The sequence below is a fragment of the Nymphalis io genome, chromosome 5 (genome assembly GCF_905147045.1).
Source record: "Nymphalis io chromosome 5, ilAglIoxx1.1, whole genome shotgun sequence".
NCBI lineage: Eukaryota > Metazoa > Arthropoda > Insecta > Lepidoptera > Nymphalidae > Nymphalis > Nymphalis io.
The window spans coordinates 8,601,692-8,622,670 of record NC_065892.1 but is presented as its reverse complement, the minus strand read 5'-3'; the positions used below and the strand labels follow the sequence as shown (position 1 = coordinate 8,622,670).

At 30.5% G+C, this 20,979-nt stretch overlaps 2 protein-coding genes across 2 annotated transcripts in view; one reads left to right on the top strand and one right to left on the bottom strand.

Moving 5' to 3' along the window:
• Window positions 1-19,668, bottom strand: part of LOC126768809 (glutamate receptor ionotropic, NMDA 3A-like) — a 34,252-nt gene extending 14,584 nt beyond the window's left edge. The window contains exons 1-6 of the mRNA XM_050487150.1: window positions 19,502-19,668; window positions 8,447-8,627; window positions 6,271-6,332; window positions 5,952-6,119; window positions 4,843-5,816; window positions 4,552-4,720 (exon numbers count right to left, since the gene is read on the bottom strand). Coding sequence (XP_050343107.1) covers window positions 4,552-4,720; window positions 4,843-5,816; window positions 5,952-6,119; window positions 6,271-6,332; window positions 8,447-8,530 — 1,457 coding nt within the window. The 5' untranslated portion in view covers window positions 8,531-8,627; window positions 19,502-19,668. The remainder of the gene's footprint in view (window positions 1-4,551; window positions 4,721-4,842; window positions 5,817-5,951; window positions 6,120-6,270; window positions 6,333-8,446; window positions 8,628-19,501) is intronic.
• On the top strand, window positions 9,539-15,044 carry LOC126768838 (uncharacterized). Its single transcript, XM_050487189.1, has 4 exons — window positions 9,539-9,815; window positions 12,910-13,085; window positions 14,018-14,184; window positions 14,537-15,044. Exons 1-4 carry the CDS (start codon window positions 9,647-9,649, stop codon window positions 14,730-14,732), a joined length of 708 nt encoding a protein of 235 aa, XP_050343146.1. The 5' UTR covers window positions 9,539-9,646; the 3' UTR covers window positions 14,733-15,044.
• Window positions 19,669-20,979: the final 1,311 nt, after the last annotated feature.

Below are 20,979 nucleotides of genomic sequence, written 5' to 3'. Positions count from 1 at the left end.
CTTACAAGAAACCGTATTGTGTGACTTGGTAAATATGTAACAAAGTTAAAGTTCTCTGTGGGACAAGTAACCCTTTTGCATATTATATTATCTCTGAAAGCGAGAAACAAGACCAAAATGTATAACCAGTGTATGGTTGGGTAAAATTGCTTAGAACAAACAATATTTTATACAATAAACTTATCACCTTTTAATATCAACAACTTTTTGAAATTAACAAATAATATAATAGTGGTTTATCAATTAAACAAATAAAAATACTGGAATCGGTATTTTTACAATAAACGGCAAACAATGACAACTTTTTTTCAGTTCAAAACGATTTACGAGATTACAAAAACAACTCATCGTTGGAAAAGCACTAAATATAATAGCAGATATATTAAAACAAGCCAGACAAAACCTTACCGTGCTAAGCGTAGCTTGCAAACAATATTTCATATTTTTAAATATATTATGCATGTTAAAAGTTTCTATTTTATAAACTTTTAAAAAAATGTAATTAGCTGTCTATATAATTAATTAAAACTAATTAGACGATAAAAAATTTCAATTTATAAATTCGAAAATATGAGCACATACGTTATTACTGACGACTGATACTGGGAATTGTGTGTTTTAGAATTTCTGACCAAATTTTAAAGATTAAAACATGGAACTATACGATATAAAGCTATCAAAGCGCCGTTGTAATAAAAAAGTATAAACATGATCTATCGATCACTTGATGTTTATGAACTCAAGCTACGAGATCAAAATAGTACAAAAAGCTTTTTATTACTTATGACATTTTCTCTGCAGTAACTATACTAAACTGCTACACTTCAAAGACTGTTGTAGAAGAAAATAAAGATAGAATATTATTGCGTTTTTATTATAACTAATAGTCCGAGAAATCTATAATAATAATAATAATGTCCTCCGCCCCGATTTCGGCCAGGGCGGCCAATTTCAAGAGAGATTAGCTAACTATGCAGGAGTATATAGTGCACAAGTATGTGCGCAAACACAAGTGCACTCTCTATTACCTAACTCTCATAATCCGATGGGACGGCAATCCGACGTCCAACTTCCAGTCTCCGTTGCTACTGAAAATTTTCTGATGGACAAATCCAATAACTTTTTATTGGCCCGACCTGGGAATTGAACCCATGACCTCCGAGTCTGCGGCCTTACATCAAGCCACTAGACCAACGAGGCAGTCAATAATAATAAAGATTAAACAAGCAAGTTTTGTTTATATTTTCTGTGTTATTTAAATATGAATTAAGTTAATTTGACTGTTATAGGTTACATTTATTTTAAAAAAGGATAAATTTTACCCTCAAGGGCTCGTAGGAACTTGTCATGTCAATGACGCTATGTAAAACGTTAAAATATTTCACATTATAGTATACTAATATTATAAATGCTAAGTTAACTCGGTTCGCTAATTGTTAACTTCTGTCATAATTAAATTGGATATACTAACCTTGATCCTAGATAAAGGACATTTTCCACGACATTACTTGACGGATTTTAACGGCAAAAAAATTAAATCATATCAAATCAGGGAGTACAGCACTTCAATATAAATAACCATAAAACGATTTTCAAACTGATTGACTGACTTATATTTTAACTCAAATGCTCAAATAGTATAAAAAATATAAAGTTGACTAACCTAAAATGTCGACATGATAAACTAAAAAAGAATTTATAGTTATACTCCTGGGAAAAAAGAAAAGACAACATTTTCGTATGAATTCCGGCAAAATTTATGTCAAGTCAAATAGTTGGTTGGGTAATGTAAACATGCAAACTACACGAGACAAAGTTGTATACGTGCTAACTTAGGACGTATTTTGTGCGGGCGTGATAATTTGGTACATACTAAATTTGAAATACATAGTCAGTCTTGCAATATTTTTGTTTTAGACTTCTTTCCTAAAACACGGCCAATTTATTTTGAGAGCTTTCCAAAGTATGAAGATCGAAATTTCTGACATGAAATTTTTGAAATTAATGTAAACCAAAATATCAATCAAATCAGTGAGCAGAACAGTAAACCAGCAGTAACAGAAATACAGCAAAATTAATAAACCTTTAATTGAAAGTATTTAATATATAATATTAATATAGTATTTAACACTAGAAAAGAGGAAAATACGAGGCAATTATGAGTGCCAGCAACATTCTATGGACCATGAAATAAGAAATAAATATAGTGAAAAAAGAGTTTTGTAGACGGTCAAGCTGACCGTAGACAAAGACAGCTAAATTTATTTAGCATCTTTTCACAGACTATTTTTACAAAGAAATATTAATAAAAAATAAAAAGTATAGACTCCCATTTTTTAGTTGTTTTTTTTATTCAATATTAAAATACGTAAAATTGAACGAAGTCAGAAAAACGATAAAATTATTGAGTGCTTGAAATCATCACCAAATAATTTTATATAACTATCTTATACCTGATCACTGTTGTCAAATCATAGAATATTTGTTTTTCTTAAGATATACTTCAGAAAATAACATGTGATTTCAGTATATTATCACAAGTCGTTTGGGCCAAGTTAATGCTGGTTCTGATATAAACCGACCAACCTTCGCCTTTTAGATAGAGGGACGTAAAAGTAATCTCGTGCCGTTGTCGGACTCGCTAGTCAATTTGCTTTTATGATGATGCTCCACGCTTGTTACCATTCTATTATTTATTCTATATATCGTCTTTCCTTGGAAAGTGAAAGATTTTGAAATAAAAATTAACACTCCTTTGTTGTAACACAGATAAAATAATTAAAATCAGTGCGTTTTTTGCAATTTTGATTTACATTTTATTAAAGCAATTTATACATATTATTATTAGATTCGTAAATATAATATGAAACATATTAACAAAAACGCCCACTTGAGTTATCTTTCATTTTCGAAATGATAAAAATGTACGAAGCATTTTCTATTGTATTTGAAGATAAGTATTGATGACAAGTGAATAAAGTTTATCCGTTTTAAGTTAAAATTGTCAAAAAATATTTAAAAGTAAGCGTCGACCCTTGGAACTCCTTTTGTATATATTTTTTAAATAAAAGTTAACTGGAATTTAAACAATGCATATAACGAAATATTTATCACAATCTTGAAATCAAGTCAATAAACAAGTATTAAAATAAAATTTAGTTCTGGGACAAAATAAAAGACCTTAAATTATACGTTCATATACATTACATCAGCAAAAAGTCCACGTTGTAATAAAGAGCTCTGACACAAAAAGATCCATCAAGAAGAACGCAATCAGTCATAGCGATACCCGATATTAGGGTACCACAAAAAGTAATGAATTATCGCAAGGTCATCGTTAGTTGTTTGCTTATCAAAAAACCTTTAAGATTGACATATTAATTAGACTTCAGTTACTAAATATTAAATCATATTTTATTTTGTTATGATCGTGTATAAAAATGAAGTATACCATAAAATGACTCATTAGTCGTCCGTTTTATGGTTCATTTATCGTACAATTAATTAAATGTGGAAAGCCAATTTTATTAAAGATATAAAAAGAAAAATTATACGTATTACTTATTTTTACTGTGTCTATTTATAAAACATCCAGTCAATATTATAAAGGGTATTGTTATTTAGTTTGTTTATCTAGATTGGCGTAAAAGTATTACTACAATTAATATGAAATTTCATTTTATTTTAGTATAATTTCATAATGGCCACAGGCTTTATTATATGTTTTAATGTTAAATACTTTTTGAGATATAGCTTATTATTTCAATAAAGCCAAAATAAAAATAGTTGATCAGGGCGATTACCGATTATTATTTGCGAATGCTACCATACCATAACTTTGTATGAGACATTTGTATTTTCCTAAAATTTCTACAGTTCTGTCAACATTATATATCTGTTTATTATAGATGATGAGTCTTAGTAACAATTTTCAATCGTGCGTATAAACATCAATTTTTTTTTATAGCATGAATTCGACTTAATCCATAACTGTGTAATACCTTATATATAATAATAATAACAATAATAGTCGTCAAGACCGATTTTGGCCACGGCAGACAATCTCAAGAGAGATTAGCCAACTTCACAGGACATATTGTATTGCACAAGTGCGTGCACAAACACAGGTGCAATCTCTTTCCCTAATTCTTCTATTTTAGCCCGATGGAGTGTACACACTTCCAACTTTCATATTCCGGGCTGAGAATTTTTATAGATATTCTATATTTTACAGATATATTTTATAGATATCAATATCTTTTTAGTGGCCAAACCTCCAAGGACCTCCGAGTCTGCGCCCTTTTAGTTATATATATTTAAGTGTATATATGTATATACCATATTTTGTTAAATTAAATTATATTTTATTTTTATGTCTGCAATGAACAAATAATAAATAAATGTGCTGTCGAATTGGAGGGCGTTAGTAGCTACGAAACAGTTTTATACTATTGTAGTTACTATCCTATATATTGTTTATGATATGTTTAATTTGTTCAAAATAAATCAATAAAAATAATAATTGATGAGGCTTTATTAAAAAATGCTTACCTAACAAATTCCATAGAAAAATCTGACGCAGCATCACTGGGTTCATCCCAACATGATGCTACAGCGTCACTAAAAAACTGCGCTTGAGCAGACCACGCGTCGCAAGCACGAAGAACTCTCCGAAGAGCACCAACCATCATTTGAACAGCGGCACGTGCGAATGTATCATCTAGTAATATAAATCTTAATTGAATTATTGCATGCTTGACTTATTATATGGTTAAAAAAGGAATCTCATTAAAATGTTTATCTTAGTATTTTTATGTATCACAGCTACAATATTCCACTTACCAATTTTCATCGGTTGAGGATGCAACGCAAGTAAGCCGATAGGTAATGAATTAAATATCTCAGTGATATTATTATTCTTTTCTTTCGTCGGTTCATCGTCTTGTTCCATTTGATATTTATACATCTCTTCGCTATCTTTAACGTTATTCATTTTAGAAGTATGCACCGTGGGATTCATCATGAAATCACTAATATCACTTGAAAACAATACACTATCTCTTAGGTCTGTATTATCAATATTACTTATAAATTTTTCATCGTATATTACATTTTTAGTTTCATACGATTCATTTATATTTATACTATTTACATACTTATTAAAAGATTCATTTTTTAATTTACTAGAGCTAGTACGTCTACTCTTATTTCTATCAAGGAAGGACTTATTTTCCTTCTCTACTGAATTGATTTCGATTTTAGAAGTTTCAACGCCTTTATTATTTATACTATAATTCCTTATTCTTTCTTCACTAATATTGCGACTACTATTATACGACTGACTAAAATTTATATATAATAATTTGTTGTTTATGTGCGTTTCATATTTATTTATATTTCTACTACCACGACGAAAAATCAAATTTTTCGATACATTTCTTACTGAAGAACTATTTTCTTTAATAATATAATTATTTAAAATCTTGCTATATTCCTTCTCGAGTTTAGGAAGTTCAACATTCTCTATCAAATTATTGTCTGCATCTCGTTTTTTGCGTTCCAATTCAACTTCCTTTAATGCTTCTTTCTTATGTCTAAGCTTTTGAAATTTATGCTCATTTTCGTCTTCAACACTCGTTCGGTTGTCGATGTTGTGGAAGACATCAAACTCGCTAGAAGAGTCGATCCATATCCAAAAAAAATGACCATCAAGCATGTTAAGGCGTTTTGCTTCATCCATCACAAGCTTAGTGTAATGTATATCACATATCAAGACGACGACACCTCGTGTTAGCCTTGAGACCTCAGCAAGACGCCTACATTAAGATAAAGAAAATTCAAATTCAAAAGCTACAAATATCTTATTTATAACAAGATTGTAATTTTTTGTTTTTTCCATTTTATCGCAAGCACTTTAAATAAACCGCAAGTCGGTAGATTAAGTGACTTACCTGAAAATAGCACGGCGAGTGTACTTGGTGGGAAGTGAAAGCCATTTAGGATTAAGCGGTTGAGTTGTAAGAATTGAAGACAGATCCTTTCTTAGAGATAACGTTAAATATATATCTTCCTCAGCGAGTAAAGTAAATGAATGCCAATGTGTGTGCAGGAGCGTGGCTCTGTTAAGCGAGATATGACAATAATATTACTTATTTTAATTAAAGCTTATTACAATATACATGAAAATTTCATTTTAATCTATAATCAGGATTATTAAATATTTTCATCAAGTTTATTAAAACTGCAATCATAAAGATATAATTAACGAACCTGAGTGCATGCAATGTTTCTCGTGCGGTTATCTCCAATCGAACCTCCAAAGGCAACAATTCCTGCAAAAAATATATATTAGCTGATTATATATAGTTTAATTTAAAAAATATATAGGGTTTTTTACAAGAGCGTCATTATTAGTTCACGTCGCGTTGTAATCGTTGTTAAAGTGGGTTATAAATGACCACCATTTTCCAGCGACACGGCTGGAGTTCGGATGAAAGAAATGTGAAATGTACGAGCAAATTCTTTAAAAAATTGCTCAAAGCAATTTCTTTTTACTTCCGATAGATTCGAGAAAACCATTTTATGCGTTCGAATAACATTTGTTATCGAAGCAGCTTTATTTTGTAGTGTAAAACATACGTGCACTCTACATGTATGTATGTATGGCACTTATGCATTGTATTAGACGATTTTATATTTATATGAAGATGATAAAAGAGCTCTTAGTTAGTATTTGTTGATAATCATTCAGGATATTTATAAATTTTATATTTTATTAAAAAAAAATATATTATAGCATGTATATAAAATGAGATGAAAAAGAGGAACACCTAACTTCGGACGACTCTTCATTCGAAACCGGTGGGAGCCTTTAATTTATCTTATCTATATCTTTTACTTAATTTATCTCATAAACTGCTTATAACTTATAGGCTAATTTTGATATTTTTGAAATTATAAAAAATACACTGTAATAAGTAAATCATATTCAACTAATAACATTATTATTACATATCCGGTGAATAGAAATGTATTATATCCAAAATTACTTTAAATCTGTCTCTGTAGTTTTCTGTATATAGTATAATATAAATACAAATAAGTCGAGATGGCCCAGTGGTAAGAACGCGTGAATCTTAACTGATGAACGTGGGTTCAAACCCAGGCAAGAACCTCTGAATTTTCATGTGCTTAATTTCTGTTTATAATTCATCTCGTGCTTTTCGGTGAAGGAAAACATCGTGAGGAAACCTGCATATGTCTAATTTCGATGAAATTAGACACAATTTTGCCACATGTGTATTTCACCAACCCGCATTGGAGCAGCGTGGTGGAATAAGCTTTACACCTTCTCCTCAAAAAGGGAGAGGAGACCTTAGCCCAGCAGTGGGACATTTAAAAGCTGTTACTTTATTATTATAATTATAAATACAAAACAAGACCGTATTACCTAATTTTATTTCATCACAACCAAATACTATAACAATATTATTTATGACACACTAAGCATATTTACATACACATAACATCAAAAGCAATTGTTGTGTCAGTCAGTGTCAAGGTATAACAAATAACACCCAAGTGTCAACGATATTATTATATGACCTAGCCACAAAGCATGTTCTTGTTACAGTTATATGTCTGACTCTTACTAAAAATGATTTGCTATGCCTTCAATACTACTTTTATAACAAAGGGTTATCGACGATGAATCAAAATTCAAATATCTATACGAATGGTTATGTTTTTTTTACTGGAAACGGATTGCGAGTCCGATGTTTTCAGTTTTATGACATGTTCACCAGTTGTTGACTGAAATTAAAATGATTTTCAATTTTGTACGCTATCCTATCTTATAAACCATTTGTAAATAAATAAAGTCTATTCAAGTAATAGTCAGCTTTGTGATTTTATGAAACTTTTATTATGATTAAACGGAAAATTGTAAACAAAGCAGATCAAGAAAGGAAACCTTTTAATTAAATTAAAACTTGTATTTATTACAGATTATTATTATTATTAGACTGACTATTTGATACTTTATGTAGTTTTTGAAAGTATTAAAAAAAGGCTTCGAAAAGTATGAACGAAAATAAGAGTAGTTGAAGAATTAAGTAGTTCATTACAGAGAGGTTATCATTAAATTGTGTTAAAAGATGTTATTAGTTATACAAACTTTGTTTCTTTTATAAAAATGTTGACTAAAAGCTGTGTGTAAGCTTATAAAGCTCGAAGAATAAAAAAGATTCTAGCTTTGCACGAACGTTTAAATTTAACTACCGTTAAATGACTTTGCACATTTTTTTCTGAAAGCGGTTGTTTTGTTGATTAGAGGGGATTTCACGATAACGAACCTGCATTCTTCCACGAGCATGTAACAAAATACTCTTAAATATGTTACCGAAGACCACTAAATTTTAATGTGATATTTTGGTCGAGTACTTACATTAGCAATGGTGTAGGAGAGGTGCAGGTGAGAAGGCGACGCCCGCAGCACAGGTACGCCGGCACGGGCAGCGGTCGACACCATGGCCGCGGCGGCAGAACCACCACCGCAGACCAATAGCGCCGCCACCCGACGACCGTCAAACGCCGCACACGTTTGCTCCAACACCCGCGTACTGAATCTGTTATGGAAAAAATAATTAAAAAATTATCATGTGATATATATTTATTTACGCGATTAGTTTCGTATTCTGAATCTTTTCCAAACTTCAAAATATGCAAATAAAATAATTTACATAGCTAAATCGAATAAAAATAAAATGAGACTTTAATATTACATGGGCTTGATAGCAAAACCTAAGTACATCATAATGCTTGAATCAATCTGTAATACAATATTACTCTGTACTCCGATATAACCACATATCAGAAGATCATTAGCAAGGATCACAATACTTCGCATTGACCTTTTTGTGATTCATAACACTATACAGCTAGTTTCATTTTATCTTAACTTAATTACTTGTTATCGTATATTTTGAAAACAAATTTGTAAGTTTAAATTTTACTTAACAATTTTAAATAATAAAATATTAAGATAATTTCTTTTTTATAAAAATTAAAATTAATCAATATATGTTTAACGGTACCTAAACTAGACGGTTTTTTAAAACAAAAGATAGGTATGGTTAATTGTATAACGATTGTATACAAATCAGTACAAAAACTCATTATAAAACTAAACGAAATGAATAATATTTTCCTCTTAGTCTTAGTAATGAGACTCATACAAATTAGAAGATTAACTTTAAACATAAAAAATACATTTAAAAAAATGCAATTGGATAGTTGCTACGATACTGATGCTATAATAGTTACAATTTAAACTATAATTGGTTCCTAAAGAAAATAAAATAAAACAATAATTATAAACCATGGTAAAATGATTTCTAATTTATATAATAATTAAAAAAAATATGGCAATATACAAAAATATATTTCCATTGCATTTGTAGATCATGCTTTAGATGCGCGAAATAATATCTTACAAGATATAAATGACAAATAGATACAATACAGCCGTATTTCTACAAAACCACATTACATACACTATTCAGTTTCAATTTAAACCTTTAGTGCTGCAGAAGTGTTCTCAAATTTAGAGTCTTAAAAGCGTCTAGCGCGTTTTCAATATAAAAGAATGACTTCGCGCGAATACCCCAAGGTTTGGAGCACGTTTGAGAGAATAACCGAAGATGGAAGGACATTGGAATTTATAATAGAAGACATCCCAGAGGCTCTATGGACTACTGCAGTTGAATTTATGCTTGGAAATTATATACGGGAAGACGTCTGGTGGACTACAGCCGGTAATATTATCTCTAAAGGAAATTCGGTATAGTACTGTGCACGATAATAATGCGATTCGCTTAATCCTAACTTTCATTTATTTTCAACAATACTCTATTCTCTGTCGTAATAACGTTATTATTCTTTCGCTTTCGTTATCTTTTCTTATTTAATTTTATTGTGTATAATCTGAGTAATCAACATTTATTTTATTAATAATATATTAACTTTAATATATTATTAATAATAAATACTTGCAAATTATGTTCATGTAACGTAAGTATAACTTATATGGTTAATAAAAATCTATATGCTTTCCTACTCACACGTATTTTAATATTTTTTTCAAGTTGATAAATGTTCAGCTTAAGTACGCCTTGTTCGCGATACGCCAGATGTTAAACATTAATCAAGACAGCCTCCCTCGGTTCAGGACGTGAAAATTTTTTGCAATTAACCAAATCTCGTCTTATGTTGTCGGGCGCTACACGCAAGAAAATAACGAGTCGTCAAGAAAATTTGCTTGGGACTCCCGCCAAACAATGATGTTACCACAAGTTAGCACCCTGTTTTATTACTTCTTTCTTCACATACATAATAAAAATTGTTGGGGAATTTAATTAAAATGTATCTTAATAATTTTCATAATTGCAGTATTGTCTATTTTCAATTTTAATTATTATTATGAAATTAATTAAAACCTTTTTTAATACGAGTCCTTACTAAGTATTTGTTTTAACACTGATCCGGGTTCACTGACATTGAACCCAAGTATTCCAATCCGGGCTAATAGTTACCCAAATAGATTAAGGGCTTCGGGAGAATTAAGTGTCTTGCTTAAAACAAACAATCCAAGTTAAACATCAGAAAGCTACGGTCACTTCGGTCATTCACTACTGATGAAATAAATGACCTCTTTAGGAATAACCTATTTTTTTATTTATTAGTCGTTTCAAACAAAAATTCGTTGAGGAGTCAAATTCGTAAACATTATATTTTTTTCATCATGCTTATGTATGAGTCGGCCTAGTGGTTAGAATATGTGAATCTAACTAAAAATTGCGCCTTTTTTGCGAAATTTTCATGTGATTAATTTATATTTATTATTTGAAGCAAAATATAGACAGGACCTGCAGATTGTTTCTAATGAAATTCTGCGAGCATCCACTAACGAAACCAATCCAATTTAACAGCTTTTGTACGTCCCACTTTTAGGCTATGACCTCTGTAAACAATGTGATTTGAGTTGGTGCTTTTATAATATTTAATGTTTATATGTTGGTCTTTCTTTCTCTTTATATATTGCACGCCATTGTATGGCAAATTATACGCTGAATAAAAGTTTTGAGTTGAGATGATCCCTACCAGGATTCGAACGCGCAATCTTTATTAAAGATCTTTATGTTCTATCCACTGACCATCTTATCACTTCAAATAATTTATTTATTGCTTTTATGTTAAATTATCGTCTACAGAATCATATTTTTCTATACTAATACATTGGCACTTATCAAGTGATCCTATGTTGATAAAATCCGCTATATCGTTCACGTTTACATATAAGAAATCAAAAAATACACAAGGTCAGGGACAGGGATATTAAAATACTTTGTAAATCAACGAAAATTGCTAAGTAAAAGTCTTTATGAAGTCTATAATCAGGTTATATTTCGAACAGCGAGTTATAACCCTAACAATAATTGTGTCAGGATTCAGTGTGTTCTAAGTCGCTAGAAATCGTTTTAAACTTTACATCAAAAGCTAATAGTGACTTCAATAGGTTTTAAAAATAAATAAAAAACCAATATAATTGTTTTATTCTCTGACAGACTAGGAAATTGATCATGATTGCTTTATTTTTCTTGTAATTTCTCTGTTAAAGTCATTGTTTCAAGTAGTCAATGTCATTTTTTAGGATTTAATTGGTAATTTTTAGTGTCAAAATTACTAGAAAATATTACTTTTACTGAGTTACAATAACTTATCTAATTATAAGTTAGGCTTTTAATAAAAAAATCGTACTTTTCAAATCTATACTAATATTATAAAGAGGTAAATTTTGTGAGGTTGTCGGGGGTAATCTCTGGATCTACTTAACCTATTTTGAAAATTCTTTTACCAATATAGAGCCAGATCATTTGTGAGTATCATAGGCTATATATTAACCCGAAAAATGAAAAGACTTTTTCGTAGTAGTGGGTGAAATTTGCAAAGTAAGTCGGAGAAAAAACGGTCGAACGAAAACGTTTCTCACGAACGCGGTCTTAACGATGAGAGATATATGATTAAGTTCTAGAGAAATTTTATGTAGAGGTTGATAATGCCTACAAAAAAGCATATGTCTAATTTTTATATTTAATTTTATATTAAAAAATAATTTAAATAGTTAGGTCATGTTTTCGTTGGACATATTATCAACAATTATGAATTTTTATCAAAATAAGTAAACTTATCGTCTCAAGTGATTAAAACAAAAGATTTTTCTCTTTTACTGCATATAATTTTAGTGTCGTAATCTATTGAGTGATATTTTTATTAGACGTTTTTTTTTAATTAACAACACGTCAATCTATTTAAAAATAAATTGCTTTATTACCAAGGAAATTTTATTTAGGTAAAATTCATTTTTATAGTTTGATTTTTGGTTGCATAGTTTAAGAGATAATTTAAAATATCAAATAAGCTAGTAAATAAAGCTAAAAATAAATTTACTAATGTTCGGCCAATCGATCACAAGTAAAAATGTTTACCGTCCAACGAAGCACGGGTCAGCTAGTATTGTATAAACTAATTAGTCGAGCCAACAAATTTGTAAAATAGCATTAATAAATTAGACAAACGAAATAAATTGTATATTAAAAGTCAATTTTACTATAAAGAAATACATGAAAGTTTTATTTATCATAAATTAATTCCAAAAGAAATCCTGAATTTCAATTTGATATTCAAAACAATACCATTCCATTATTTATTTTTAATCGTTTCTAATAAATTTAATGGTTCCAAATTGAAATTGGATTTCAATATCAGAAATTAATTCACGGAGAGGGGCGCCGTTTATGTGAAATCAATACAGGAGCAAAGATAATTAATTTAAGACTTTGAAACTGACAGGAACAGCAGAAGATCCACAAGCTATAGAAGAGTATCGAGTGCTGCTGACATCTATCGTCAAGCAGAAGATGAGTTTAGCGTGCTTCCTTAAAGAAAGCGACGGAAAGGGACGCACACTCGTTGGAGTAAACATGTGCATGGTACAGGAAAAGGAACGCTTTGTTGAGCACAATCCGGTAAAATTTATATTAAATTTGGAAAGATTTAACATAAAAATATTTATAGAACAGAAATTTAAAATTAGAACACATTTTGTTTAAGCAGTCAGATACAATGTTGTTGCGATATTATTAAGACTGTTATTCAATATACATAAACTTTTATGGGTATTATTTTAATATAATACAAAAAAAATATATATATTACAAGAACTTGATTGATACTGGATGTATCAATAATTATTGTACATTTGAACAGACATATAAATAAACCTGTTCAATTGAATATTTTTAAAGTTAGGGCTTATAATTACAATGTAAACAAAATCAAAAATCTTTTAATAAACGTTACTGTGGTTTTATATTTTATTTTATAAAAAGGATGGAATACTTCAGTCGGCTACATTTTTAAAATAGTAATGTTGAAGCAAACGTATATCAATATTTAAGCACTTACAAATAAATTGGAGAGATATTGCCTTTCTATAAATCCCAATCCAGGAGGCAGTGAGCAAATTTTTGCCACGAAGATGTCATAAATTCATACCTTATTTCAGGATAACAAGTGTGTATTTGAAAAGAGAAATATTATATTTATAACTTGCAAGATTATTTTAAAAAAAGAATATTTTTAGCTTAACAGTTGCATGAAATGCAAGCATTAAGTTTGTTTTATAAATACATTTTATCATGACCACAAAAAGTGTAGTAAATGTCCGTTGCTAGCTTATTATGGATTTCTCCCTTTTTTGAGTTTTTAATTAATCAATTGTATAAAACCATATAATAGACGGGCAAAGCAAATACAAAATAATTAACATTAAATAAATATAAAAAAAATTAAGGTTCTACTGAAATATCTAAAAAATGGCGAGATAAAAGCAAAAGAAAGAACAAGTAATACAAAAAGTAATATACTCACATTAAAATGTTTATTTCTTTTTCAACAGCCTAAAACAAAAGCGGGTTTGCTCTCGCTTTGTATGTTTAGCGAAGCCATGAAAGTGACAGCGATTTACGACAAGAACGACGTAAGTAAATATCTCATGGGAGCTGGCCTTTCTGTATCTCCAGAATACCGAGGGCATGGAGTGGCTGTTCAGCTGCTTAAATGTAGGCAAGTACTTTTTGAGAATAATTAAACTGTATGTATGTATTTTTAAAACAAAATTGAAAATCACTACTACAGGAGGTAGTGATTTTTATAAACTTTAATGCTTTACATACTTTTTAAAATAATTTTCTTCGTATTGTTGTATAAATGATAAATTTGAAATAAACAGTGTTCAATTAGTTGACTTATTTGTATTATTGTAAATTAAAACAAATATCTATATAAATAAGAAAGAAAAATGAGAAAATGAAAAAAATATTGGTTCAGCTTTTATTAAAATTCAAATAAATTTAAAGTGTGCTGCTATACTTTAACATTTTAATCTGATATGTATTTTCACGAACTAAACTTTCAGAATGCTGCTGGCCAAAGAAGTGGGTTTGAAAGTTACAGGCGGAATATTCACAAGCTCTTCGGCACAGCGATCCGCGGAAAAAGCGGGAATGGAATGCGTGTACCATATTCCGTATAAGCAGTTCGGAGAACAATGCAAAATCGACTTTAATTCATCCACTAAAGATCTTAAAATATTTGCCACAAAAGTGGAATAAAACTGAAATGATGATTTAGAATAAAACGAAAAATATCTCTCGAAATATTAAAATAACGCTATTATAGTAGTGTAGACCTTTTACGACTTCATACAACGGGATTGTAAAAGCACTTCAAAATTAATGTTCTTATTAAAAGAGAGACAGGAATTCGTTCTTATGCATACTATGAATACTAATGGATGCTTTATATTTTATGTAAATTCTGTAATGGAGTCTTATATTAATTTTGATATATTTTTATAATGTCACGTTAAGCATGTATACTTCGTAAATAAAAGTTTTGTGTCTCTATTAAAATATACAAAAATATATTTTTCCTTTTATTTTCCTTATAATCAGTTTTATAAAAATAATCTACTCTTATTTCTTATTTTGCAAATCATTGGATTTTGTATTAAGTATAATTATTAGAAAAATAAGAGATTAGAAGATAATATAACTATTAGAAGATTAAGAGTTAAGCTTGTAGTAAAGATTACAGCGATTGTACTCGTCGCTTGTAGCTCTGATACGGACGAGTTAAGCCAAGCCATTCTTCTGCACAGTTTGTTGAAGCAACATGTCTGCGTAGTCTTATTTTAGCTACCTCGAGCTATTTTAGGAGCCTCGTCACCTAAAACCCCTGTTTTACGGTGATCAACCGGCGAACTTTACTAGTGAGTCACCAAAACCATGCTATGCTACATGCACGCGTCGACATGGGCCTTAAGATGAAGTATCTCATCAATTCATCATCTCATTTGACAAAATATCATAAGCAGCTTATGAGCTCCTCGGGATAAGACAAACTTTGTAGGGCTTGTGCAATCACGACTGGGGGTACCCCAGTAAACTCGTGGTCTAGTTCGAAGGGTGAGTAAACCAAGGTAACTACAGGCACAAGGAACATAGCATCTGAGTTCCCAAGGTTGGTGACGCATTGTGTGTAATTATAATAGGCAATGTAATGATTGGTTAATGTTTCTTACATCAGCAATGTCTGTGGACATTGGTGACTATCTATTTTATAAAATATAAATAGGATGAACATACGAACATGTTATGTACATAGACTGCAAAAATCATAACATTTGTTTTACCGGAGACGAGTTATATAATTTGTGTAAAATAGGGTGACGTGACACGTGACCAGGATTTAAATATGTGCGTATGAAACTTGACATGTTATTTAAATAAAAAATATAGACAATTATTCTGGGCTCATTGTGGTCCTATGCGGCTTAGAGCAATTACTAAAATTAAAATTAGTTCTATATTTTTCTACTTTTACAACCTTCCCCTTCAAAGATCAAAGCTTGACTTATATTCAAAGGATTTAAAGATGTCTGTGTTTAATTGTCTGCAGGGAGTTTCAGCTTTATGACTACGTAAGGATTGCCTAAAGGAATGATAAACGATTCCTCGTTTGAAATGTAAACGACTTCTAGTTAGTGAGTTGATTTTACATGAATATATATTATATATATATTTTAATCTATGGTCATTTTACTTATTTTGATTGTCACATAGAAGACACCATACGGTATCATGTATTAAGCTTATATTTCGATAAACATACAAAATATATTTTAAATGATATGCTATGGGACACATTTTTTATTAAATTTGTAATTTATTTATTTTTTATGTACCATCATTTATTATATTACCATTTATTTCATTTTTGTTTTGTGTGGTTGTTTTTTATAGAATTTATGTATATATAATTAATATCTAGTTACTCTCCATTTTTAGTGATAATACCCTAATACTGACACAAATTCGGATAAATATATGTAAACGCTTTAAAATATTTTGCTCATTTTGAAGCTTATCCCGTGCGATATATTATCCGCTTAAAACAATAAAGAAATGCTAACACCGATAGTAATAATGGATTGCAAATTAGGCTAGCGTAATATTTAGAACATTAGCTAAATCGTCGGGAGCATTATGACTCCCAATTAAACGAAATTATAAACGCATTTATGAATACCTAAATGTTCCTTGCGACAGTATGGAGGTCTTAATACACTTTCTTTTAAGCATAGTTATATTTTTATCTGATTTTTCTGCTTTAAATATAAATACAATTTTCCAGAATTTGAAATAAATCCTGTTACTTTTGTAAAGGACTATTATGTGTAAAGATTTTAGTATTTGTAGTTTTCACAAACACTCACACTCACTCAGACACATATTAAACTTCCGATAACGAAAGAATAAAGAAGTTACTTTTTTTTCTTCAGAAAAAAATCATGGTGGAAACCATTGCTTCATAATCATCAAGCTGATGTTAATACACGTAATTTCTTATTGATGTGCATATTATAGAACAGGCACTGAAACTTTAATGAAAATCTACTTATACCCACCTAATATGGAATATTTTATATATTCCGTATTAGGTTATTACTAAAAACTTAACACAAAATTATTAAATGTCTAAATTATGATATCAGCAAAATTATCTATAGCAGGGTAACTGCACGCTAATAGTATATATAAATAGGATTAGTGACGTTGACCTAAATATTGTGTTAAGTTATTAATTAGCTTAACTTGCTCAAGTTTAATAGTTCATACGATAAATTTCCATTATTTATAATGCTGTAAAACTATTACTGTTTTTCCATTAAAAGTGCTCAATTGATTTTTTATTTCAGCTAATCGACTTGTCAGTGTCCAGACTTTGTATCGGTATATCGGTTTTTAATGAGTTTTAACTACGGTGTCAAATCCCATAGTCAAGTGAGCAGAATATATCCCGCAAGTGTACATAAACATGTACTCACTTTATTTTACCTCACACTCATAATCCGTTTGGATAGCAATCCAACACGACCGGCGAAAGATCTGGGGGTAAATTCTAGTAACAAACTGTCATTTTGTCGTAATCGAATCGAAGCGTGATCGTTGCAGTTTATCTGTTTTCCTATTTTTTAATTTAATTATCAACTATTGGCATAAACGTTAACAATTAAGTTTGATATAGACACAACGGTGTTTGTTAACATAATATCGGTTCAGTTACGACCCGAATGAATTTAGAATATACAAAGTTGGAATGGAATTAAATCAGTAACGTATCGTTATCGTTTTAGATTAGTATAATTTACCCCATGGACTAGTAGCTTTACGTGCTTCCTAAGGCATGGGAGTGTAAAATTTATTTTCATTAAAAGTGTGGATAGAAAAACTGCTTTATACGCTTTAAAAATACATGTTATCATTTCAACTACAAAAACATAATTCGCTACATAATAATTATAATATATACAGAATGTCTATTTTAGTACTACAGTTGGATAAATAACGAGTTAATTCAATTTTCATTTATTTAAGTAAAAAGGAACATAATATTTTGTCGATAACTCTAACAATTTCTAAAATACAACAGCTAACTTAGTCCAGCTGGGAATAATTTTAAAGGATGATACCACTATATGTATGGATTCTGGTACTCGCTCCAATGGAAATAAATTGTAAGTCATTAAAAAAGTATTAAATATTTAGAACATGAGTTCCAATAACACATGCCATAAATTATTATCCGATCGGAGTAACATAGCCTTGAATAGTATGTTTTCTTTTACGTTATAACGATACTTGCTTACAAAGAAATATGAATACAACACACACATATGGACATACAGATATTATCATAATCTCATATATGTATACAATTTGATCTGCCTTACCTTTATGTGGTTAGCTTATGCGAATGCTAATATTAAAGTCCTGAGTTCAATATCTGGGTTGAGGTAATTATTAGGTTATGCAATGCTTATCAGCCAGGAAGAAATTGGATAAATATCTTAAAATATTGTACAAAATAACTCGAAATACTTCTATGATTTAATGTAAGAAATATTTGAATTTATTCTCTGTGTTTTAATGGGTGATAAGTAATTATAAAATACAAATTCCGGTTAATTTCAAACGATTAATTTACAACCGCAGAACAAAGGCGTTCACAATTTAAAATACAGCTTTCCGGCCTTGTTTTTCACAAAGAATTAGCAGTTAAATGTTATTGTACTTCTTTATTAGGAAAATATTTTAGACCACAATATTTATTTTTTAAGCATTATACGAACGAATGAATAGCTAAACGAACTTATAAACATTTCAGGTTAATTTGTATCTACTAAGCATTTAAATGAGAATGAAATTAATTAAAGGAAAAATATTTTCAAAAATAAGCCTTAAACAAATAAAGTTTTTTATCTTGTATTAAGTAGAATGTATTTTCACCAGTACCTGTTTTTTTAATTTATTGGAAGAGGTAGATATACTGGAAATTTACTACCTGATGCTAAGTGTACCCCTTTAGAAACTGGCATTATAAGAAACGTTAAGTATGCCGTACATCGCTAATGCGCCACCAACCTCAAAAACTAAGATGATATGTCATTTGTGCCTGTAGGTAGGTACACTGACTAACTTAGTTGGGCTTGCACAAGGCAGACCAGCGACCCAGTAAGTTCAAAGTATGTGCAAAATTTCAAATCGGTTATGTGGAACTAAAATTAATTTTGTAAGATATCTGGATATGGGACTGGTCACACGTAAACTATTTTTTTTTTTATTTGTGATCTTACGTAAATCAGTTACTCCTGCATCTGAATTTCCGATCGTGTCGAATTACCATCCCAGCAAATCATGATTGTGTTACACTAAAAAGATAGTCCGACTTATTTGTTCTTAGTTCTATTATTATAATAATAACCTTAGCAATTGAAAGTATTTTATGTAAATGAATTTAGATAAATTATCTTCCTCACCTTTCATCTTCTGGTAGCTCGATGTACAATGGCAGTAGCGTGATATTGCGCAGGTGCAGTGGATAGTCGCCTGCAAGGTAGGTTCTCGATATCTCGCTGAGGGTGCGATTGAAGGCGCGCACGACGGTGACGGCTGAAGGCGGTGCGGCGATCGCCAAGTAGAACGCGGTGCGCGCGTCCGCCTGCAACACGCGCAACTCTCGCGCAGCAGACGCCGCGATCGCCAGCACAGCCAGCGTGAGCACCGCGCGCCCGCGCATCGCACCCACCCCCCTCACCGCGGCGCCGCCCGCCCCCCGCACCGCGCCATGCCCACCGCCCTACTATCACCATCCACGCTCAGCGTCCCCACCCACCCACACGATTCACCCTTGCGCACATTTGCTGCCAATGTTTATATGGTTCCTTTGTATAGACCAGTCAAACGCGAAATTTTATTTTATTACACGTACTAGTTTCATACGCTTTTAGAACATTGGAGTCTACGGGTGGTTGGCTTTACTTAATCACCGCCTAGATCTGACATCTGTAACAAATAAATATAAATTAAATACTGTAGAATATAATCATATTATATACCTATAATTAAAAAGAAAGTACCTACATATAATAGTTTTTGTTGTATCTGCAACTTTTTTAATGCTTAAGCATTTTTTTTTAATTATTCGTTGATAATTAAAAGTGACATTAAATAAACATTCATTTATAAAATACTATTTACACTGAGGGTCAAAACAAGTCTATACAAATCAAAATCAAAATCAAAATTAAAAACACCTACTGTATAAAATGACTGCGTGGAATGGTAGCAGCATTTCAGGTATGATTATTATGATAGCATTATAAATGGTATACGCTTGTTATGACTATAAATTTTGTTAAAATGACATCGGCTACCTTCTATTGGTCTATGCTTTCAAATATACTGCACAGCGAATTCGCATTAAATTACCTAAACCATCAGAACTCCAATAGCCGAATACACAACGGCACCCAAAACTTCGCAATTAACGTGATATGTTTAGCTAATCTATGGCCAAATGGGAATTTAGCAATATAATTAATATTCGTGCAATTCTGATACAAGTCGTGAACATAGATTTTCTCACATAGACGATTAATTGTATTTATTCAAAAGACTCAGAAAGCATTTTGTGCTTGCCTGTATGTCCCCACTCGTGGTTCGTGTCTTTTATATTTCCATTTATTCCATGAATCAAGCTTAACGAACTAACAGCAGTTTGCGATACTCTTTTCAAAATAAGTAATGATTAGTAATACCTATTTTTTGTTATTTTAGATGATATAATGTATATAAAAATAATTATATATGTATTAAATATTTGTAGTACAGCTACTAAAAACTATCATACTATTACTAGGTACATATTATTCATTACTACTAACTATATATTTCATTTAAACATATTCAAGTATGTATTTTAGTATATTCAAGTAACAAGGACTTTGCACGGGCA

Coding starts and splice junctions, on each gene's coding strand:
- LOC126768838 (XM_050487189.1), top strand. CDS start 9,647: ATGACTTCGCGCGAATACCCCAAGGTTTGGAGCACGTTTGAGAGAATA. Junction 9,816..12,909: donor CGTCTGGTGGACTACAGCCG/GTAATATTATCT, acceptor TGAAACTGACAG/GAACAGCAGAAGATCCACAA. Junction 14,185..14,536: donor GTTCAGCTGCTTAAATGTAG/GCAAGTACTTTT, acceptor CTAAACTTTCAG/AATGCTGCTGGCCAAAGAAG.